Below are 22,125 nucleotides of genomic sequence, written 5' to 3' on the forward strand. Positions count from 1 at the left end.
CACGGTGAGGCACGGGGATGAGCAGCAGGTGGGATGCGGGGCCTTAGGGAAAGGTGGGTGCGGGGAGCGGCGGGCGCTGACAGGCGCAGGGTCCCAGGGGCGGTGCAGAGCGGGCAAAGTTTCTTCCTCTTTGGTTCAAGGCGAGAATGGGGGACCGGGTGCACAAGGACACTGCGGTGTGCAGAGCGCACATAACCGACTCAGGGGACGCGTGTCTGGGGCTTGCTGGCGGCGTGGCCTAGGAGGCAAGAGCGCGGTCTCGTCCTGCCGGGAAGCAGCGAGGAGACACGCCTCTTCGGTCAACTCCTGGTGCACAGGAAGAAGTCTACGTTGCCGCGGTCCCGCAGGGAGGCCACAGCGTGCCGCCCAAGCCCGCCCCAGGCCGCGGGCACCCGGGAATGCGGGCTCGCCGGGCTCCCGCAGTGGCGGAGGTCGCCCCTTCCGCGCCCCGGGCCCAGCCCGGCAGCCCAACTATCCTCTCCCGCCGGGTCCCGTCTGCGCCTACACCTCCTTCCCCGCCGACTTGAGCCCTGGCGTCACCGGCGCGTCCGCCAATGAGCCGCATAGGAACGTCAAAGTGACGGGAGGGCCAGCCAATGGCCGGGGGAGAGAGGCGGGCCGAGGTGCGTGTGCGGCGCGGGGCGCGCGGGGAGCTGCGGGCGGCGCGTGGGGACCGGGCGGGGGGCGGCGCGCGTGCAGCCCCTCCCCGTGCCGGCTGCAGGCGGGCGGGCGCCACGAGCCCCGAGTTTCGGCACCTGGGAGGCAGATGCGTCCGCGGCGCGGGTTCCTGGCAGGTAACGCGCGGGGCGGCCCCAGCAGGGCCCAGCGCGCAGCGGGGCGTGCAAGAGTTGGGCTCGGAGCGGGCGCCAGCTCCCGGTTCCCTGCTGCCGCCGAGTCCCGAGCCCCGCTGGGCGGCCGGGTGACCAGCCGGGCCCCGGGGCCACAGTGCGGCCCGAGAGTTGTGTCCGGGACCGGGCTGCAGCAGGGGTCATTGGGGACGCGGGCCGGCCGCCGTGCTGCGCCCCGCGGCGAGCAGCACCCGGGACAAAGAGCGCTGCGTGGAGGGCGTGCGTGCCGTCCGCCTGCGAGGCCCCTTGTGCCCGCGCCAGGCGCGCGGCTGCTCCCTCGGAGCGGCCACCTGGCCGCCAGCCGGTCGCGACGAGGCGGTGGCTGGGCGCAACGGGGCTGCTTGGCCGCCTGCCCGGGGGGAGGCGGCTGCAGGCGCCGCGGCGCGAGAGCTAGGGGCCGCCGGCTGGGGTCCCAGAGCCCGCAGCTTGCAGGCGAGGGCTTGAAGTGCAGGAAGCCGAGCAGGGCGCAACCCACCGCCTCGCCTCGGCCAACTCCGCGGGCGGGCCCCCTGGCCCTGTGGATGTTGTGGCTGTGGGCTGTGTGCGCGTGTGTATCTGTTTTCTTCCCTCCGTTTGTTAACGCACACAAAAGAAGGGAGGAGTTAAAGGGTGCAGCTGGTCCACCCCTTGAGCACTTTGTCCCTCCCGGGCGCAGATCTACGGGGGGATTAGCGCCCCAGAAAGGGTGGACTGTGGAATAGGGTGCTGGCCTGTCCCGCCCCCTCGGCCTGGCCGCCTGGAGGAGTGTAGTGACAACGGGCTGGCCCTGGTGGAAACTTTATTGAGTCCGCGCAACTGCAAAGGCGCTGGGAAACAGGACGGTCTCAGAAGGACCACACACCCCTGCGGTAGCTTTTGGCTCTACACTACCCGGGGCAGGTGCAGTAGGCGGCTCCGCCCGCGCGTGGCCTTGGGGCAGCCAGCTCAGGGCTGCTGCTACCAGGCCTCCGGAGGCGGCGGGTTAGAAACGTTTTCTGTTGTGCGACTTCCAGAGAGGGCCTTGGCCGTGTGGATGGATAGTTCCGCCCCGTGGGGCAGAAGGGCTGGGTAGAGGCCGGCATGTCCTTGCATGCCCGTGAGAGCAGCTTGCTGTAAGTTGGCTCCCACCATTCCACTTACTGCAGTCCCGGCCCAGTGGTTCACAGCGCAGTGACATTTGGTTTGGGATGAGGAGGGAAGTCCCTGTTGGAGATTCAGTTTTGGCCGTTTCTTCTTGGATAAGTGTTACATTTGTTTTAACCCTCTGGAAATTGAAGTTTGATGTTGGAGGTTTTGGAGGTGTAGATGCCTGATGCATTGGGAATTCAGCCTGTGCGTGTGTGTGTGTGAGCAGAGATGGATTCTGACACAGGAGTGAGACAGCAGTCAGTTCTGCACTGGCCGTTAGGGGCAGGGCCAGAAGGCCCGTTGCTGGACCGAGGCGAAGGGCATAGGGCGAGGAGCCCATTGTCCCCCCATCCAGTCAGGACACCTGCTGAGGACAATAGGAGGATGGTGCAGGCCTTCCGAGAGAGAGAGAGAGCCTGTCCTAATCCAGCAGCCTGGGAAGGGAAAGTGCCCCCAGCTCTGCTGCTGGGGCCAGCCTGGTGCACTGCAATGGGCGACTTGCTGCCCATGCAGGACCTGGAGGCATCCCTGCCCTGGATCTGCCCATAGAAGGGCACCTTGGTTGAGCAATTGGAACTTGCAAAGTTTTTATTTATTTATTTGAGGGATGTAGGCAGATTTTCCATTGTTGGATCACTCCCCCAAATGCCCACACCAGTTGTTGCCAGGGCTGGGCCGGGCCAAAGCCTGAAGCTAGAAACTGAGTTTGGGCCAAACCCTATGAGCCATTTCCTGCTGCCTGACAGGGTACACATTCGCAGGAAGCTGAGGTAGGGAGCAGATCTGGGCCTGGAGCCCTGGCACTCCGTCCGCTCTAGGATGCAGGCGTCCTGCCAAAACAGCCAAAGCAGCCACCGCTTGCACCACATGCTTGTCTTGGGAGGAATTGCAATGACAATACAACAGTTTAAAAAAATTGGTAACAACATGCAGCGTAGATGTTTCCATGTGGAAAGGGAGCGGGTACCACTTACTGATTTCTAAGTAACAGCAGCAATAATGGAGACTTTCATCCTTGTCCCAGCCACCTGCAGAAAGCAGTGGTAGTACCCTATTGTGGGCCTGGGGAAGCCGTTCCTTGGTGTGCGGGCTCAAGGTCACAGCCAGCAGGTCCACTTGTGTCAGCAGAGCGTACGCTGACAACCTCTGGAGCCGAGGGTTCACGCGGGTTTCTGATGCACGCCAGCTATCCTTGCGTTTGGCCATGAAAGATGCTTTCAGAGCGATTCCCCTCTATGCATCAGTGAGCAATCCCTTCCACAGCAAGGGCATTTGTGTTTTTAGTGGGAGTGTTGGAGCCCCTGAGCAGAGAGCAGGGGTGTTAGCGCAGGAGGGAGGGGGCTGCCGGCTGAGAAGCACCACGGGAGTGTGGAGGGCAGGAGCTGCCGGAGCCCCTGCTCCCATAGAAGAGGAGGCTGCCACACTGACGTTGACGTCCCACAACCTGGGGCCCAGGCCGCCAGGGGGTCGCCAGTGTGCCTCACACGGATATGAGCTGCTGGTTTGAATACCAGAATGACCAGTCTGCCTTGTGAGCAGTATGGGATGAAAAGTAAGATATAGTGGCTGACCTGTGACCACGGGGCATTTCCTGGTACAGCATTTGTCCTTTAAGCTGTCTTCTGAGCCTGTGATGGGGTACCTGTAGACCAGGACCACAGCGCAGTCTTCTGGAACATGGTGTTCCAGCTGCACTCTCGGCCTCCCAGCAGTCTGGCACAGGCAACCCCCAGGAGCCTTCATGACAGCTGAGCAGGACTAAGTCTCACTGAACCCCCACAGCCACAGGAGGGGACATCTCCTCAGGGAATGTGGAAACAGCTGAGCAGTCTGACCCGGATGTGATCATGTTGAAGTCTGGAGAAAGCAGTTGTGGAGAATGTGGCAGGAATGGGGGCAGGTGAGGTGTGAGTTGGGCCAGGAGTCGGATGCTTGTGTGGGACAATTCCAACGCGAGCAGCAGCCCTCGGTGCTGGAAAGTTTTGGCGCTTTGCAGAGGCCCCTGGAAGTGGGGCTCCTGCAGGGCTGCCCAGCAGGCTGAGACGGCGTGTTGTCCTGTGCGTGGAAGAGGCTGGGGACATGTGTTCATGATTATCCTGATTCCTCAGGGTTCAAAGTCACTAGCCTTGTGCAGAATGGTCCCCATCTGTGCCTTGGGGACACAGCTCTGCCCTTTCTGGAACATGGTACCAGAACAGTCCACTTCCCTGTCTGTGTGCAAACCCCTGACGTGGCCATCAGCTCCTCCGCACCTAAGCCCTGCCTGATGGTTTCTCAGACTTTCATCCTGTTGGAGTGTGTGTCTAGGAGACTCCTCAGCTAGGCTGTAAGTGCTTCCAGAATCAGCGTTGTGTTTTACGCGCACACTCCCGGATGTTTGTGCGTTGGGTGAAGTAGATGGTAACACCATTTTAAAAAGAAAAAAGTTGCACAGTGACTCAAGGGCCGTTCAAAATGATGGTGGCCTTGATGAGTATCGGAATCTGTGCAGTTGGGGGTTCTGGAACGTGATGTGCCCTCCCCGGAGAGCCGAGGGCCACTCGAGCATGGTGCGTCTTGGGCATCTGCATGGGGCCAGAGTTGCAGTTCCGAGTCTGTGACTTGGTGGTTCTTGTTTGCTTGTGGTAAAGACGTGCATGCGGAGGCGTCAGCGCCTCACCTGGGTGCATGCTTACGGGCGCTGTTTCTCTTGCAGGTTTCTCAGCAGCATGATGCCGGAGCCAGAGGTTGGCACTCCCGGGTTTCAGCATGGCTGAGCTGGACGCCGATTTGGACCTCATTGTCCCTTCGTCTCTCCTCCCGCCCGGCTGGGCCAAGTTAGTGGTGGGACTTGTGGCCCTTGTGTGTTTTGCACGGAGCTACGATGGAGATTTTGTCTTTGACGACTCAGAAGCAATTGTTAACAACAAGGTGTGTATCCCAACGCTTTGCCAGGACGCTTGTATTAACTGCCGGTGTAGGTCCCAAGAATGACCCCAGCTCGTGCTGAATCCATCTTTGTTCAGCTTCAGTGTTTGCCTGGGTCCCAGTTGTGCTGGATTTCCCATGTGTTTTTGGTATTTCTCCTTAATTGAATGCCCCTTGTATTGCTGACAGTGGGGTCTGAAACTGCCACTTGCCTTCCTGAACCCTCAGGTGGCTGAGACCTTGCAAAGATGATAAGACAAGGCTGTTTGTTACAGGGCACCGCAGGAGTAGCTTAGGCTTAAGGGGGTGGGGAATCAGAGCTGTTTTTGTTGTGCTAGCTGAGTGTGATCCCCTGCTGGAGGTGTGCCCTCAGCCACAGGCAGCAAGCAGCTGCTGCTTTGTCCCTCGCCACGAGGCAGGCTAGGTTGTGCCAGCCGGCAGGCACGGGCACACGCTATGGCCCGCACTTGCTTAGGCAGGCTAGGCTGTGCCAGCCGGCAGGCACGGGCACACGCCATGGCCTGCACTTGCTTCATGTTGACGGGCTCAGATTCGCTGAACTTGCAGATCCCTGGTTGGCTTTGCTCACCGGCCACTGCTGTGTCAGTGCAGGGAGAAAAGATGTTCTTTTTCCACCTGCTCGTGGGAGTTAGAGGAGACACTGGTATACGGGAAGGGAAGAAAAAGGGCCAAGGAAATGGAAAGAACAATCAGAACGAGAAGCTCGGAGGCTGGAAGGCTGGAGGAGGGCTTCGGGATGCGGTGACAGTTTTGTGACCTGGCCGCTGTGTGATGAATGTTCCTTAGCCAGTGAAAGCAACGTGAAGGGGTCCAGTAATCTGTCTCCCTGGGACTTGCAACCAAGACAGCTCCTTGCAGTGAATGCCCTTACAAAGAGAAAGTGATAGGTCCCAGCCAAGCAGAAACTCGCCGAGTTTTATATTGAAAGTGTCGAAAGCAGCTCCCTGCAGCAAGCGAGCAGTCTGTATGCACAGGTCAGGGGGGCTATGATTAATATGGAGACATTTTACTTATCATGTAATTATTTTTAAAAATAAATTTATCTGGAAAGCAGGTTGCAGAGGAAAAAAAGGGAGACAGATCTCTGCACTGGTTTACTCCCCAGGAGCCAGGGGTTTCTTGTGGGTCTCCCACAGAGGTGGCAGGGCCCCCAGCAGCGGACCCATCCTGCTCTGCTTTTGCAGATGTGTCAGTGGGGATCTGGATCATAAGCGGAGCAGGCGGGACCTGCAACTCATGTTCCTATGAGAAGCAGTGCCATAGGTGGCGGCTTAACCTGCGTGCCACACGATACTGTAACAGGCCTGCTCCGTTGTGGTGGCACAAACTGGAGCATGCTTGATGTTTCATTGCAATTCAGGTTCTGTTCACTTTTTTCAGGTTCATGCAGAAGTTTAGCTGTAGGTGATTCACCTGTGTTGTTGGTTTTTTTTTTAAACCCTGCTTAAAAGCAGCAGCAAGCCTAAGCAACCATGTCAGATTGCTGGCTTAGGAGCCGTGGAAAGGCTTTTCCAGCAAGGCCTTGGCTTTAAATCCCGTTGTGCATGGTGGGTGAGAGTTCTCGACTCTTGCACATTCGTGAAGTGTTGCCCAGAACAGGCAGGACAGAAACATGAGCTGGTGTGTGTGTATGTGTGTGTGTGGGCGGGGGGGGCGCTGCCCGTGGGGTACCACAGTGTCAGGGTGAGGTTCTCAGCACCCCTGGGTACAGTGAGGTGGGGGAGCCTCTCCCTAGGTTGTGCTGAGTGTGGCCTTGGCAGCGCTGCCCTGAGTGCCACCTGTGCTGCCCCTTTGTGAGCTCTGACCTGCCCCTCCGTGCCTTGTGGGCTCCTGGACCCTCAGTGCTGTGAACCAGGCTGTTGCGTGCTGTAGCATGTTGCAGACTGCCAGCTGCTTCCTCGTGGTGTTGAGTTGTGTGTTTTTTGTTTCCCGAGATGGTGGTCTTCTCTGAGACCGAGGGGTGAGGCAGAATTTCAGGCACACAGGATGTCTTCACAAATAGTGGGCGAAAGCAAAGCTCCTGGGTAGCACGCTCCATTGCATGTTGGCTGTGCCTCATCAAATATTTAGAACGTTGTTGGTGTCTGCGTACCGTGCACAAGGAGGGAAATGTTCTCCACACAGCCCCACAGTGACAAGGCACGTTGCTGTGATGGGGCAGAACTGGACTTGCACTCTTGTCTCCAAGTCCACTAGGTTAGCAAGTAGGTGGCTTGCATGAGCATCACAGGATATCTGACCTGCTCCGACCCGCACGCCGGTCGGACACTCACTCAAGGCTTTTGAAGTTGATCCCACATGGAAACACAGGTCGCCCTAACAATGGCAATCAGGTGACCACCTCAACGCGTGTCATTCCTTCTTGGGCCACTCCCGAAGCGTGCAGACTTGCACATGGTGAGTTCTGAACTCCACGTGCGTCACTGGCCTCTGTCGCCCAGGGGACCACCCCTCGTCTGGCCCATCTCTTCTGTGTGGGACAGTCATGTGCTCAGCAGACCGGCTGATTAGGAAACCGCTGTGGACAGAGCACTGCTTTCAGGAGCCTGAGCTCTTGGAGCCAAGGGCTGGGCACCCAGGGAGGCTGGGCCATCGTGGCTCGGGGGCCAGTACAGCAAGCCTCGCCTTGAACTTCAGAGATTCAGACTTTGTTTGGCTACTGCAATGAAGACTCTCCATGGAGACACCAGGCAAGACTGTACACCTCCTCACATGTGGTCTCAAAAGCATTTATTCTGCTTTAAGAGGAAACTCAGTAGTCACTTTGTTACTCCAAAGTGCCTTTTGTGGCTTTCACCAGTTTTAAGACCGCTGATTTCATCTTTTACACTTCAAATGATGCATATTCAGTGTCTGTAGTCTGGTACCTAATTAAATGATCTCAGCAGTCAGCTTGACACAGCTTTTTAATATGCAGTGATTTTTATCATTTTAAAATTATATGGTAGGGTCTTTTTTCCCCCCTGACTTCACAGGTTACTTCACTCATAATCGAAAATGAGAAACTTTAAAAATATGTTTTTGCATACTTAGGCTTAAACTTGAATATTTTGGGCAAATTCATTCATTTATTGGCTATGAGAAATTAATAGTGATCTTACTTGATCCATTCGTTCATTCAGCATGTATTAACTACTTGCTGTATAAGCTGGGCAAACTCAGATGTGTCCCTGGCTTCATGGAGCCCCAGACAGAGCAGTTAGGTAATTATAAGCCACCAGGGTGCCAAGCACTGTGTGTGCAGGGTGCCCTAAGACCCATGGGAAGGGTGGGATCTAGTGGGGAAGGCCATGGTGATGTCTTCAGAATGTGGGTTTTGTCCCAGGAGGGTGGGAGCTGCTCAAGGACTTTAAGGCGAGTGCGGTGGGCAGAGCCAGCATGCAGACCTGCTGGGAGGCCTGTATGTCCTCCAGGAGAGTGCAGGGCTCTGCCCCAGCCTTGGCAGGAGAGTGGGAGCCGGGTGGGCGGACTGGGGGACTTGGAAGACGCCTGATGGAGGCGGAGGGAGCGAGGGAGGAGTTGTGGTTCCCCCTTCCAGCCTGTGCCCTGCTCTGTCCCGGCAGGACCTCCGAGCAGAAACGCCCCTGGCAGACCTGTGGCTTCACGACTTCTGGGGCAGCCGGCTGAGCAGCAACTCCAGCCACAAGTCCTACCGACCCCTCGCCGTCCTCACGTTCAGGTGCGTGCAACCCAGAGCGTCACTGGGCACTTGCATACATTTCAAGCATTTTTCACCAAAGAAATACTTAAATTTTGTTCTCCAGAATCGGAGCTCCCATCTGCTAATCTGCTTCCCAAATGCCCCCAAGGGCTGGGGCTGGCCTAAAGCTGGGAGCTGGGAGCTCAGACCAGGTCACCCACATGGATGGTGGGAACTCCCTGCAAATCACCCAGACTCCAGCAGGAAGTCAGAAGCAGGAACCAGAGGTTTTTCTTATTAGATTTGTTTATTTGAAATTCAGAATTACAGAGAGAGAAAGAGAGTCTCACATATTTCATCCTCTGGTTCACTCCCCCAATGGCCACAACAGCCAGAGCTGGGCCCATCCAAAGCCAGGAGTCAGGTCTCCCACATGGGTGCAGGGGCCCAAGCACTCGGACCATCCTCTGCTGCCTTCCTAGGCCATTAGCAGGAAACTAGAGCAGAAGTGGGACAGCTGGGACACAAACCAGGGCAGACCCATATGGGCCGCCGGCACCATGGGCAGTGGTTTTAATGACTGTGCCACAGAGCCATCCCGCAGAATTGAGTATTGAACCCAGGTACTCCACTGTGAGGTGCTGGCATCCATCCGCACTGAGAGGCCGCATGCCTGCTCTAACTTACCTTTGTTCTAAACTAAATCTGTTTTTTTCCCCTGAGCTTTTTGAGTGCTTTTCGATGGGTCAGAGCAACGTGAGGGTAATGCTTTTTAATTTCACTGCAAAAATAGAAAAGACATACATCTTCCACTGTCACCAGCTCATCATGCAAAACCAGGATGATGCCTGAGAAGTCCCTCGCTGCCCCTGTCAGCCCCGCGGCTGTCTCACTGTGTAGATGATTCACCTGCAGGGCTTCTCCCAGGGCTTCTCCTCGGGTGCATTTAAACACAGGGGCAGCGCAGCTCTCCGCAGGAGGCCGGCCAGATGGGACGCAGTGACCAGTCCCTGCAAGGCTGTTTGGCTTTTGCTGTTACAGAACATATTTTTTTGTGAATTAAGCAAGCAGCATAGTATCTTAATTAAATACAGGTCCCTTGGTCCCGGTAAGTAATGAGTAAGTAGCAAGTGCCTTCTTAGAAGGCAGTCTTGCCCCCCTCACACTGAAAAGGTGGCGCAGCCCTCCGTGCTGCTCGGTGTTTGCAGTCTGCTCCCACTGAGGTGTGCGTTCCTCCCCCCGCAGCTCATGAAGTTCACACTTCTCCTTCAGCCTGCTTCACCTGCTGAGAGGCCTTGCCTGCGCACTCCCTTCCCTGCCAGGCACACAGTCTTCCTCTGTAGTTTTTCCTGCCCCAGTCCCGTGCTCTGACTGGAGTGGCTGTTCACGCCGTGTGCTTCTGCGTGCCTAGCGCGAGCCTCCCGTGTTTGCTGCAGGTTCAACTACTACCTGTCAGGAGGCTCTTACCCCATGGGTTTCCACGTGGTCAACATCATCCTGCATGGCGGCGTCTCCGTGCTCATGGTGGACGTGTTCTCAGTGCTGTTTGGTGGCCTGCAGTTCACCAGCAAAGGCCGGAGGGTACACCTGGCCCCCAGAGCGTCCCTGCTGGCAGCTCTGCTGTTCGCCGTGCATCCAGTGCACACTGAGTGTGTAAGTATCACTTTGCCTGGCACATCCCCGCCGTTCGTTCCAAAGCCTTCGCAAGTGCACTTGGTGGTATGTAATTGCTGTTCCTAGGTCAACGTCCCCTCCCCTTGGTGGAGACTTCATAGTGATAAAGGCTCAGTCCGAAGGGCTGGATGCTGCCTGGCTCCGGGCCTAAAGGCCAGGGACTTAGGAGGGTTCCCAGTCTCAGCCAGTCTGCTGACAGGTCTGCGATGGACGGAACACTCCCTTCACATGACTGCTGTGAAGCTGCGGCTGCTGTAGCCACCTGTGACTCTGCAGGTAGAGCAGTGGCTGGGAGGTGGTCAGAGGCCCTGCCCCCAGTCTTCCTTTTGCAGTCTCCCTTTGCCTCACCCCTCACCCCTGCCGCCTTGCCAGTATCACCTTCTTTCCCGTGAGGGACTTAGGCCAGGTGATGTGCCCCTCATTTATTCCCTTGAGCTGCCTGGGTATTGGGTACAGAAAGGGTTGGGACCTAACTGGGTATCTAAGGTTTCAGCAGCCACCTCAAAGAGCCTGGGGAGATGTGGGTTGGTCAGTCTGGGCGTGAGCAGGTGGTGCCTAGCATAAAGTACTGTCCGCCTCCTGGCCAGCCAACTCCTGCATTTAGCGTGCATGTAAACTCCCTTGTTGAGCCTTGGTGGCTGTGAGCGTCTTGAAGTCAGTTCCCGCTGTGGGGAGGATCCGGCTCTATCGAACCCCGTGCCCTTTGGAATCAGCAGTTTTGCAGAGTTCTCATCACAGCTCCATCCTCATGCCTTCTTGTTTTACATTTTACTTTATTTTTTAACCTTAGAAAAGTCAGGAGTGCAGGAGAGGGTAGAGACTGAAGCGAGACCTTACTTACAAGCTTTTTATTTCTATATAACTATGCTTGAATTAGAACTTGCTTCCGTTCAGGTTCTCTTTTGATCTGATTGCTAGGCCCTGCACTGGGGTATGCATTACTCATCGATAAGCAATCCTGGGAAAGCACTGACTCAATTCTTACCTAATTTAGTGTGATCTTAAAAGCAAAATGAAATACTTCTGCTGTTAACCAAAGTTTTTGATTTTACGTGTTGTAAAGGTTTTTTTAGGAAGGTTTAAATGGCAAAAAGTATAACTGGATATGGTTACAAACACACAAACTCATTTACTGTCTCAAATAAGCACAATAGGATGTCATGTTCATCTTTTCTTAAGATGTACTTATTTATTTGAAAGCCAGCGTTACACAGAGCAAGGAAGAAAGAAGAATTTTCCATCCTCTGGTTTGCTCCCCAGATGATCTGGGCTCTGCTTGGCCAAGGCCAGGAGTCTGGGACTTCTGGGTCTCCCAACGTGTGCTCAGGGCCCATGGACTTGGACCATGTTCCACCTTGTTCCCAGGTGCATTAGCAAGAGCTGCACCGGAGGTGGAGCAGCCAGGTCTCCTATCAGCGAGCGCTCATGTGGGCTACCACTGTGCCAGGTGGAAGCTTTGCTGACGGTGCCATAATGCCAGCCCGAAAATGTGTTAATCTGGAAATACCATATTGGAAAACTCTTCATTTTTTTCCCACTTCCATTCCATGACAACCATCCTTAGTAAGGTTTCAAGAAATAGTGAAGAATCGGGCCCGGCGGCGTGGCCTAGCAGCTAAAGTCCTCGCCTTGAAAGCCCCGGGATCCCATATGGGCGCCGGTTCTAATCCCGGCAGCTCCACTTCCCATCCAGCTCCCTGCTTGTGGCCTGGGAAAGCAGTTGAGAACGGCCCAATGCATTGGGACCCTGCACCCGCGTGGGAGACCCGGAAGAGGTTCCAGGTTCCCGGCTTCGGATTGGCGTGCATCGGCCCGTTGTGGCTCACTTGGGGAGTGAATCATCGGACGGAAGATCTTCCTCTCTGTCTCCTCCTCTGTGCATATCTGCCTTTCCAATAAAAATGAATAAATCTTTAAAGAAAAAGCTGTTAGAATTTTCTTTATTTGCTGCTGCAGCATAAACCTGCTTGTGCGGGTGCCATGTGCTGCTTCCTGTGTGTATGCTTTGTGTGGTGTCCTGGTGGGCCACAGGTGTCCTTGGCAGTCATCTCCCCTTCAAGAATAGTCCTGGAAAATGTGCTTCACTCTTGTGTGTCCTTTGAGACACAATTGACCTGCCAGCCATGAAGGCAGCAGCTGGAGGCCCCTGTCATGTTCCACACCCGTTAGGAGAGGGCCCCACCTGCACCCACTCAGACCCTCTGTGGAGTTCTGTGTCTCCCATTACCACAGTCGGCATTAGAGTCCTGGGCTGGAAAGAAAGAAAACACACATTGTGTGTTATTTCATGATCATGGAGAAAGAATGACAGTTAGCCCACAGGAGTTCGCCGGTGGAAATTCACCCTGTTACCGGGCTACGTTTTACTAAGCACTGTTGATGTCTCCTGTCTTGCAGGTTAACATGCTTAATCAAGTTTGGCAGGAAGAATTAGCAAAGAAAACTAGGAAGGAATATTCTTTTGTCTTTAGATATGTGTGCAAGTGTCTTACAGCTTTTACCACCCGTTTTTCACATTTATGTCGTGTGTTTTCAAACACATTTTTTTAGCTGTCATGCCTTTTGAGCCGATAGCATTTTCCCATTCCGAGTCCACTTTGGGGACATCAGAAGGCCACTGGAGCTGTTGACTGTCGTGTGCTAACCAGCGCAGCTTTTACAGCACGCATGTGTCCTGCCACCTGCCCCGCCTGCACCGTGACCTTTGGCTGTTCCAGCCTTGGGAGTTAGTTAAGTCCTAGACCAGAAAGAGACAAGAAAACCAGTTGTAGATGAAGACCCAGGGTTGCGGCAGGGTCTAGTGACTTTCTCATGTGATACCTGGATGGAATGTTTTGTATTTTGCAAGTTCAGGATTTGCGATAACGTTTTTTACATATGTCATTTTTTTTTCTCCCTAGGTTGCTGGTGTCGTTGGCCGTGCTGACTTGCTCTGTGCCCTGTTCTTCTTGCTGTCTTTCCTTGGCTACTGTAGAGCATTTAGAGAAAGTAAGCACGCTGTTCACCTCCCTGGTATTCCACTGTCTTTGTGTTTTGCCCAGCAGTGCTGGCAAAGATGGGAGGCGGTGTCGGTTAGCGCTGGAGGGAAGGGGGCTGGAGGCAGGTACTCTGGGCAGACATCTGTTTCCTCCACTGCTTTCTGGCATGATGCTAACTTTAAGTTCACAATGCATCAGTGTTCAGATGGGAGGGAGGAGCCTCCTGGGCACAGAAATGTTGTGGCACTTGGGCTAGTGTTTTGCAGCAGTTTGGGGCTGGGTGTGCTGTTGTGATAGGGCATTTGAGGCCCAGCCGCCGCTCTGGGCTGGATCAGAGGGCCCTGCATTGCAGTTTTCCTTCCCCTACTAGGAGGAGCCGTGCTCAGGCTGTCTCTATGAGCACCTGTCCCCTCACACCTGTGCTGGCTCTAGGAAACATTAGCGTGACCCATTGTCCCCAGCACGCCTGTGGTGCTTGGCACGCCACCTGCCCTGGTTATGTTTGTTTAACCTGAGATGAGGTCCCCACTTGCCGTGAGTCAGGTTTCTAATAGATCAGAGTTGGGGCTTACTGCACTTCAAGGCTTCCAGAATGGAGAGTGGTGGTAACTCCTATGTGACGGTAAGGCATGCCCGTCCCCCTCCTGCCTCAGGGGTCTCCCATCGGTGACAGGTCTTCATGTGGGGATGAAGGAGGGGGTCCATGTACCCCCTTACTGCGGTGTCCATTAGCAGTAGTACCACGTCACATTCTAAAGCTGGGAGTTAAATCTGAACTGGCAGATACAGAGGATAACATCTCACCAGTGGTCATGTTTTTCCTGGAAAAAAAATAGGATAAAGACTCACGGCCTTTCCCAGACACAACTCTGGTTTACCAGGTGTTTTATCGTGACACATCATTCCTCCAAGTGACAGTTCCCTATCTTGACTGGACTTCAAGGACATCCGAAGTGTTTTAAGCTTGGTAGATTTACCGTGTGAGATGCTTCATTTAGGAGGCATAGTAGAGCCTTGCACGACTTTATCTGCAGCTGATTACAGTTCACTTGAACATGTCAAACTTATTTCCAAGACCTGTTCATAAAAAGATATTTTTCTAAAGCCTCTTTGGGAACCAGAAAATCAAGGTGCTTAAATACCTGATGGTTTCAGTTAATTAGTACTTTGGTACATGAGAAATTGGTGAAGTAAATCTTAGTACTGAAATAAAGAGTATTCAAAATTTAATGGAAAATATGTGAGATGAAAAAAGCTATTCAGTGGGAACCAGTTTGGTTGCATATCAGGCTAAACCTCCACCTACAGTGTCAGCATTCCATATAGGTGCTGGTTCATGTCCTGGCTGCTCCGTTTCCCATCCAGCTTCCTGCTTGTAACCTGGCAAATCAGTGCAGGATGACCCAAAGCCTTGGGACCCTGCACCCACATGGGAGACCCAGAGGAGGCTCCTGGCTCTGGGCTTCTGGCTTTGGATTGGCTGAAATCTGGCCATCACAGCCATTTAGGGCGTGAACTAGCAATTGGAGAGAGCTCCTTCTCTCTCCTCTGCCTGTCTCTCCTCCTCTCTGAAAGTCTTCCTTTCAAATAAAAATAAACCTTTTTGGTTTTTTATATAAAGTGTGCAGGTACTCTACAAGCCACACTATTAAAAAAAAAGTTATACATGGATCTTCGATGGTTTGTGCAATAAAAGGGACACTTTTTTCATTCTGTTTTCTCCATGAACTCCAAGTACCTTCGTGTATTGACTAGAAGAAATAGCGTGACCTTTCTTGGCCCCATAACATTCCTGGAGCATTTATAATATATTTACTTTGGGGTTGGAAATGGTCAGGCCTTTATTGTTAAATTTGTAGCTGTTTTTGTTAAAGCTCCCTGGGAAGTATTCGGTGTTTGCGCACCACCAGCAGTGGGGGATGTGGTTTCTGTGGAAACCCTTGCAGACCAGGAGTGGATTTTCATTGAGCTGAGATCACTTGGATAGTTAAATGGAAGGCCATGGAAGCCTTTGAAGGTTTTCTCGTGACCTCTTGTCTCCAAGCTGCCCCTGCTTGCTCGGATTTGGTCTCCGGTAGTGTGAGCCTCTTTAGGAAAAGGGAGAGGTGGGCTCTAATGGAGCCCAGGTGCTGCTCCATTCTGGTGTCTGGTCCTTTGTGGTCACCAGCAGACTATTTGGTCTTTGAAAAATATGAGGCTATATGGCTTGCTGCACACGTGCACCCTGATCTTTGATAGCTTCGACCCTGGAAGTCACTGGTGGACATGAACTTTTGTAGCCTTTTGTCCCCTGGCTGTATCCACCTGCCATGGCGGCCTCTGAGTTGTGGACTGTCACAGTTCTTTCTTAGAAGGTTAAGGTGGTTGATCACCGACACCTGGCTCTTGAGCTGCAGTCTTGTGATCTGGGGTTGGTTTTCCTTGCCACTGTCTGTCCCCATTCATGGTTGCCCATTTCAGACTACGAATAGGGTGATTTGGGGCCCAGCCAGGCCTGGGGAACACAACAGCCTTGATCCTGCCAAAGGACCTTGTCTCCCTGGGCACCGTGTCCCACACGGGAGCAGTTTTCCAGCCCCTTGCCAGCCAGATGCTGTGCCCTGGGCTGGCCCATCGTCCCTTCAGCACCTTGTGGCCATTCTTCATCCCCTGCCCCATCGAGTGGCACCAGGTTGGCCCTCTCATTCTTCCAGCTACTGTCAGGGTTCCCAGGCCCTGCTAAGCTTAGTTACTACCCTAAGCCAGTGCTTATGGAGGCTGGAGCAGCCTGGCCTAGCCTGTTGACAGAAGCACTTAATTTAGCAACTTCTGTGTGTTTCTGATATTCTGTACTCTCTTAAGATTTATTTTATTTTTTCTTTTAAAGGCAGTTGCAGGGCCCGACGCATTAACCTAATGGGTGAAGTCCTCACCTTGCACACATTGGGATCCCATATGGGTGCCAGTTCTAATCTCTGCTTCCCATCCAGCTCCCTGCTTGTGGCCTGGGAAAGCAGTTGAGAACAGCCCAAAGCTTGGGACCCTGTACCCACATGGGAGACCTGGAAGAGGCTCTGGGCTCCTGGCTTCAGATGGGCGCAGCTCTAGCCACTGGGGCCATTTGGGGAGTGAATCAGCTAATGGAAGATCTTACTCTCTGTTTCTCCTCTTCTCTGTATATCTGACTTCTTAATAAAAAAAGAAAAAAAATTTTTTTAAAGGCAGAGTTACAGAGAGAAGGAGAGACATAGAGAGGTCTTCCATCTACTGGTTCACTCCTCAAATGGTCACAGTGGCGAGAGCTGAGCCAATCTGGAGCCAGGAGCTTCTCCCACATCCGCCACATGGTGCAGGGGTCCAGGTACCTGGGCATTCTCAGCTGCCTTCCCAGGCCACCAACATGGAACTGGATGGGAAGTAGGACAGCCGGGATGCAAACCAGCACCCATGCAGGTGCCACAGCTGCAGGCTTAGCTCATTCTGCGTGGTGCCAGTCCTTTTTGACTCATTTTTAAGCACATTAAGAGTAGAACAGGCTTCACTGCTCATAGATAAGAACTCTGTGGAATACCCCTGAAACATCACCTTCAGTTTCACACATGTTGTACCTGAGAGCCTTTTTAGTTTCCATAAACCTAGAGTACCTTCTCAGGAAAAAAAAAAAAAAAAACAGTAAGAATGATTTGCAGAAGTAATTCTGTGTAAGGCATTTCTTTCTTTTGAGTTGCTATAGGAACCCACCTGAGGCTGGGTGCTTGATGCGCCCAGGAGGTTTACCTGGAGCACAGTTTGGAGGCTGAGGCCAAGGTAAAGCAGCCCCTCTTTTGACCTCTTAGGAGGACACTCTGAATGTGTTACAACATAGCAGAGAAGCCGCAAAGGACTGGGCTTTCTTTTTTTTTTTTTTTTTTTTTTTTAGATTTATTCATTTTATTACAGCCAGATATACACAGAGGAGGAGAGACAGAGAGGAAGATCCTCTGTCCAATGATTCACTCCCCAAGTGAGCCGCAACGGGCCAATGCTGGGCCAATCCGAAGCCGGGAACCAGGAACCTCCTCTGGGTCTCCCACGCGGGTGCAGTGTCCCAATGCATTGGGCCGTCCTCAACCGCCCTCCCAGGCCACAAGCAGGGAGCTGGATGGGAAGCAGAGCTGCCGGGATCAGAACCGGCGCCCACATGGGATCCCAGGGCTTTCAAGGTGAGGACTTTAGCCGCTAGGCCACGCCGCCGGGCCCAGACTGGGCTTTCTAACAGCCCAGCTCTTCAAAGCCAAAGAGGGTCCCTGAGAGCTGCACTTGTCGCTTCACAGGCCGCTCCCCGAAGGAAGTCCTCACTCCACCTGCCCCCAGCTCGCAGAGGTTCTGCCACCTCCCAGCCACACCTTGAGCTTCATGCACTTGGAGCTGGGAGAGAAACCACAGCCAGACCACAACAGTATTACAAGATAGTGCACCCTGATGCTGTTCTGAACTAGCACTGGGATGTATTGGCATTGGTCATGTCATCAGCCATACAAAGTGCTTCCAGCTCTAGACCCTGTGTCTGGTGCTAGGGGTGCAGAAACAAAGAGACCCTGTCTATGAGGGCGTCCAGGTCAGTACATCTGGATTGAAATAAGATGTACTGGGACTGGTGTTGTGATGCAGTAAGTAAAGCCACCACCTGTGATTCCAGCATCCCATATGGGTAGCAGTTCAAGTCCTGGCTGCTCCACTTCTGATCTATCACCCTGCTAACGCACCTGGGAGTGCAGTTGAAGATGGCCCAAGTGCTTGGGTTCCTGCACCCATGTGGGAGACCTGGATGAAATGCAAGTCTCTTGGCTTTAATTGGCCCCGTCCCAGCTCCTGTGGCTGTCTGTAGCATGAGTGGGTGAATCTTCTGTCTGTGCGACTCTGCTCTCTCTCTCTCTTTTCTTTCTTTCTTTCTTTCTTTCTTTCTTTCTTTCTTTCTTTCTTTCTGCCTGCCTTTCTTTCTTTCTTTCTTTCTGCCTGCCTTTCTTTCTTTCTTTCTTTCTGCCTTTCTTTCTTTCTGCCTTTCTTTCTTTCTTTCTTTCTGCCTGCCTTTCTTTCTTTCTTTCTTTCTGCCTGCCTTTCTTTCTTAAGACTGCCTGAGCAGCAGAGTGCCTGGTTCTGCACAGCTCCCTGCAGAATCTAGGTTGCCTGGTTCTGCACAGCTCCCTGCAGAGTCTAGGTTGCCTGGGCCCGCCTTGCCAGCAGGCTGCAAGTCATGCTCCCTGCTCTCCCCAGTGTGCTTATGCAGAATGGGCGGCTGTGTTTTCTTGTGCTTTTGATTGATTTCCATCGGTTGGGCAGAGCAGGGCTCTTCATGTTAATGGATCTGCAGGTGTGTGGATTAACATGTAGAGTTTGGGATAGAGTAATCAATCATGGCATTTTTGCTTCACCCCGTTTAGTCAGTGCAGCTGTGCAGGGGCTAGGTGGGAGACCTGGGGCTTGACTGTCCTGGCGCTGATGGTTCTTATTGTAGCTGTCTTTGTAAGTGTCCAGCAGACGGTCAGGACTCTTGTGTGGTAGAAGTCCAGCATTTATTCAGGCGCAGATCATGCCGTTTAGGGTTCAGAATCAATGTTTAACCCATTTAAAAAACTGATCTTTGTGCTTTTTGGACCTGAACAGAGATTCATAAAAGAGGTCGAGCATCCATCACACATGTGTTCGGGAAAGATTTTTTCTGGGGACTAGATTGTCATTTTGTACAGGAGCGAAAACGGAGTGCTCTGAAATGAACAACGCAGCCAGTTGAAAGCTCTTTTTCACTTCTTTCTTAGTAACCTGCTGAGTTTTCTTTAAAGATGGGATGCCTGTGTTATGCATCTGGACAGTTTTTAAATAGCCTGGAGTTATGAACAAGCAATTCTGTGTTAACCCTAGAATCTTGGCATTTTCCAAAAATGAAGAAAATACTCCACTTCTCTGGGGCTCTGTGTGTGCGTTTGCGTGTGTGTGTGTGTGTGTGTGTGTGTGTAAATAGAATGGCTCCAAGCAGGACTTTTTACAGCAGAATCTTTTAAAAGGAAATATTCTCATAATATAAGCAATCATGTTTCTATTTTTTAAAAAATTGACTAAGTCAAATGGAGTTGATGTTATTTCTGAATGCTGGGTATAAAATATCACTATTTCTCTTTGTTAAAGCCTGGCATTGCAAACCGAAAGCCAAATCTGTGCATGGCAGAGTTGGCGCATTAGCTGAAGCTGTTCTCTTTCTAAGCTAACACCTTCAGATTCTTCTTCTGCTACGAGTTAGGGCTCAGAAGGTAAGTTCAGCATCTCATTTACAGCCAAGACAAGAGTCTGGGCTCTCCGGGAGGAGGTGGGGCCGCTGTCCACCTCGAGCCGTTGTTTGCTCCTCATGTCAGAGGTAAGGTTTCAGACTACGGTGGCTCTGAAAGCCTGAGGGCCTCTTGGCCATGTCCGCATCCAGGCGCCCCACCAGGCTCCCTCTTGGGCCATCCTTCACTCTGGTTTTCGTGCTAATTTAAGATGCAGATCGTGCAGTTTAGCAAACTCTCAGGTGATTCCTAACTCCTGCCTGCAGGGTGGTTGTTTTTAGGCTGTAGGACCACTGCTGACCAGATTCTTCCGGTAGGCTTTACAGGCACCCTCTTTTTTCTGCCTGCCATGTCCCTGGGCTGCCAGTTGCTGGATGTGGCAAGAACATGCTCATGTTTACGAGTGGCAATGCTGACTTCTTTCATTTGGCGCGTGGCTTGGTGGCTTCCACTTCTGGATTATCAATTTGTGAATCTGATGCTCATGGTGTGTGGTTCAGGCAGCCACCGTGGCCACATGTCAGGTGGCACGGTTCCCACATACCTGGTGGTGTGCCAGGCAGAGGTGATAGGGGTCGCTGGCTTGTGCCATGTGACACCTCTGTTGCAAGCGGCACTGCCCACTGCAGAGGCACCTGCTTGGCTGCATTGGCCGTTGCCCCTGATGGGCGTCCGTCGGCTGGGCAGTGCTGTCCCTGGGCCCCCTCAGCTCCGGCAGCATTTGTTTGCCTTCCCCCATAGCTTTGGAGTCTCTGTGATAACAGAGGCATCTAGAGGAGCCAGATGGCTGTGTTGCCAAGCAGGTGCAGCAGGCCCAGGCCATGTCAAGTGTTTTCAAGTGTAGTTCTGCTGGAGCTAGCTGTCCCCAAGAAGCAAGGGGTGTTTGCCCAGCCCCTCCTGGGTTGTCGGTACCTAACACATAGCCGCCTGGGTGAAAACAAGAAGGGACACTAGGTAAAGGCAATACCCTGAGGTGCTAACATGGGGCTGAGTGCCAGCTGGGCTGCCAGGTCTGGGGGAAGATTTTTCTGAACAGATGTTCATAAACACAGCCGCACTGGAGGACACACCTACCTTCTGGGATTTGTTTATTTATTTATTTATTTTTACCGCTCTTTAAAAAAAAAAAAAACCTCTTCTGAATTTAATCAATTTGCCCTATGCTTTTTTTGATAGTCCTTATGTAATTTTTTCTTTTTTATATTTAAGGGTCTCATCATAATAAGAGGTTCTGTCACATGAGGTAATGTGAAAACTAAATTAAAAGTGAGAAGACCTCTGGCTGTTTGTACTCGTAGTACTGAACAAATTATTAACATTCTACTGCTGAATTCCATCTCAGAATTCCATGAGATGTAGGGTAATATAATCTGGCCTCTGATGGACGTGGAAAAGCACGTGGCTTGCGTGGATCCCACCAGTGAGTATAGAGCATCGGCTGAGCGCAAGGTGGCCTCCTGTGTCTTAATTGTCTCATTAAAACACTCTGGCTTGTGGTGATGAATGAGCCCACCAAGTCCATGTTCACGTCAATTATGCTGTTGTCAGTTAATAGCATCCTTTACAAAGTAAATCTTTGTTAAAAATTGCAGTATGATATATTGTTTGCATTTCTGTATCGTGCTTTAAAAATATATTGATTTTCTTGAAAAAGCAGAGTTACATGTATACATAGAGAGAGAACTTTTATTCACTGGTTTATTCTCCAGATGGCTGCAACAGCTGGGGCTAGGCTAGGCCGAAGCCAGCTGCCTAACGCACCTGGGTTTCTCACGTGAGTAGCAGGGACCCAAGACCTTGGGCTGTCTTCTGCAGCTTTCCCAAGAGCGTAGGTAGGGAGCTGGATCTGCAGTGGAGCAGCATGATTCAAACCATGCTCATAATGGATACCGACACCCCAGGCAGCAGCTTGAAGCACTGTGCCACAGTGCTGTCCCCGCCAGTTAGTACCCAGTCTCTCCAAGATCAGGCCCAGGGTCCCAGCTTCATTTCCGTTCGGCCTTTTGTGCTCACCCCAGTCCGCTGTGTGGGTTGGCCCTGATTGTCATGTACATTCATGATACACCTTCATAGAGGACCTCTGATTTATAGGAAATAGTTTTTCTTGTCTTCTTTTTTTAATCAGTTAAAGCTTTCCAGTTTGGATTCTGGAATTTAGATGGTAACTGAAGTGTGAACACATGGTTGTTCTCACAGTGCCTAGGACAACACCAAGTGGTTGAGTGTGCGGGACCAAAGACAGGGCATCTCATCTGGGAGCCAGGCCTGGGAACTCACCATCTAGGCGCTGCCGTGCAGTTGGAGCCAAACACAGTGCAAATCTTTCTGATAGTCACGTAATTAAAGAAAGATGGGGTGTATTTTAATATTGCACTTTGTTTAGCTCAATACATTTAATAAGTCAACATATAGTATAAAAGTACAAAATATTTTACTATTTTTCATACTAAGTCTTCTAAATTGAGTATGTTTGATGCTTTCGCATCGGGTTTGGGTCAGTTTCAAGGGCTCTTTGGCTGTCACAGCCTGTGTCCTGGAAAGTGACAATCTACTGTGTGTCCACTGAAGGTGAAGTCACCACCAGGCGAATTACTGACAGTTGAGAGTTTGCCTTTGACAGGAAATTGTCACTGTTTAATGTTTAAACTTAAAACAAACAAGACAAGAGACTT

The 22,125-nt window shown here is 52.4% G+C and overlaps 1 protein-coding gene across 2 annotated transcripts in view; it reads left to right on the top strand.

The window, feature by feature from the left end:
• Positions 1 to 665: 665 nt before the first annotated feature.
• The window catches only part of TMTC4 (transmembrane O-mannosyltransferase targeting cadherins 4), a 47,221-nt gene continuing 25,761 nt past the window's right edge, over positions 666 to 22,125 (top strand). The window contains exons 1-5 of one of the 2 annotated variants that reach the window (XM_058670577.1): positions 666 to 794; positions 4,651 to 4,865; positions 8,447 to 8,562; positions 9,960 to 10,176; positions 13,098 to 13,185. In XM_058670577.1, the coding sequence (XP_058526560.1) occupies positions 4,704 to 4,865; positions 8,447 to 8,562; positions 9,960 to 10,176; positions 13,098 to 13,185 (583 nt within the window). In that variant the 5' untranslated portion in view covers positions 666 to 794; positions 4,651 to 4,703. Of the gene's footprint in view, positions 795 to 4,650; positions 4,866 to 8,446; positions 8,563 to 9,959; positions 10,177 to 13,097; positions 13,186 to 22,125 lie in introns of those variants that run through there. The other variant, XM_058670578.1, reaches the window with a different exon arrangement.

Source organism: Ochotona princeps, chromosome 12 (assembly GCF_030435755.1).
Source record: "Ochotona princeps isolate mOchPri1 chromosome 12, mOchPri1.hap1, whole genome shotgun sequence".
NCBI classification, from domain to species: Eukaryota; Metazoa; Chordata; class Mammalia; order Lagomorpha; family Ochotonidae; genus Ochotona; species Ochotona princeps.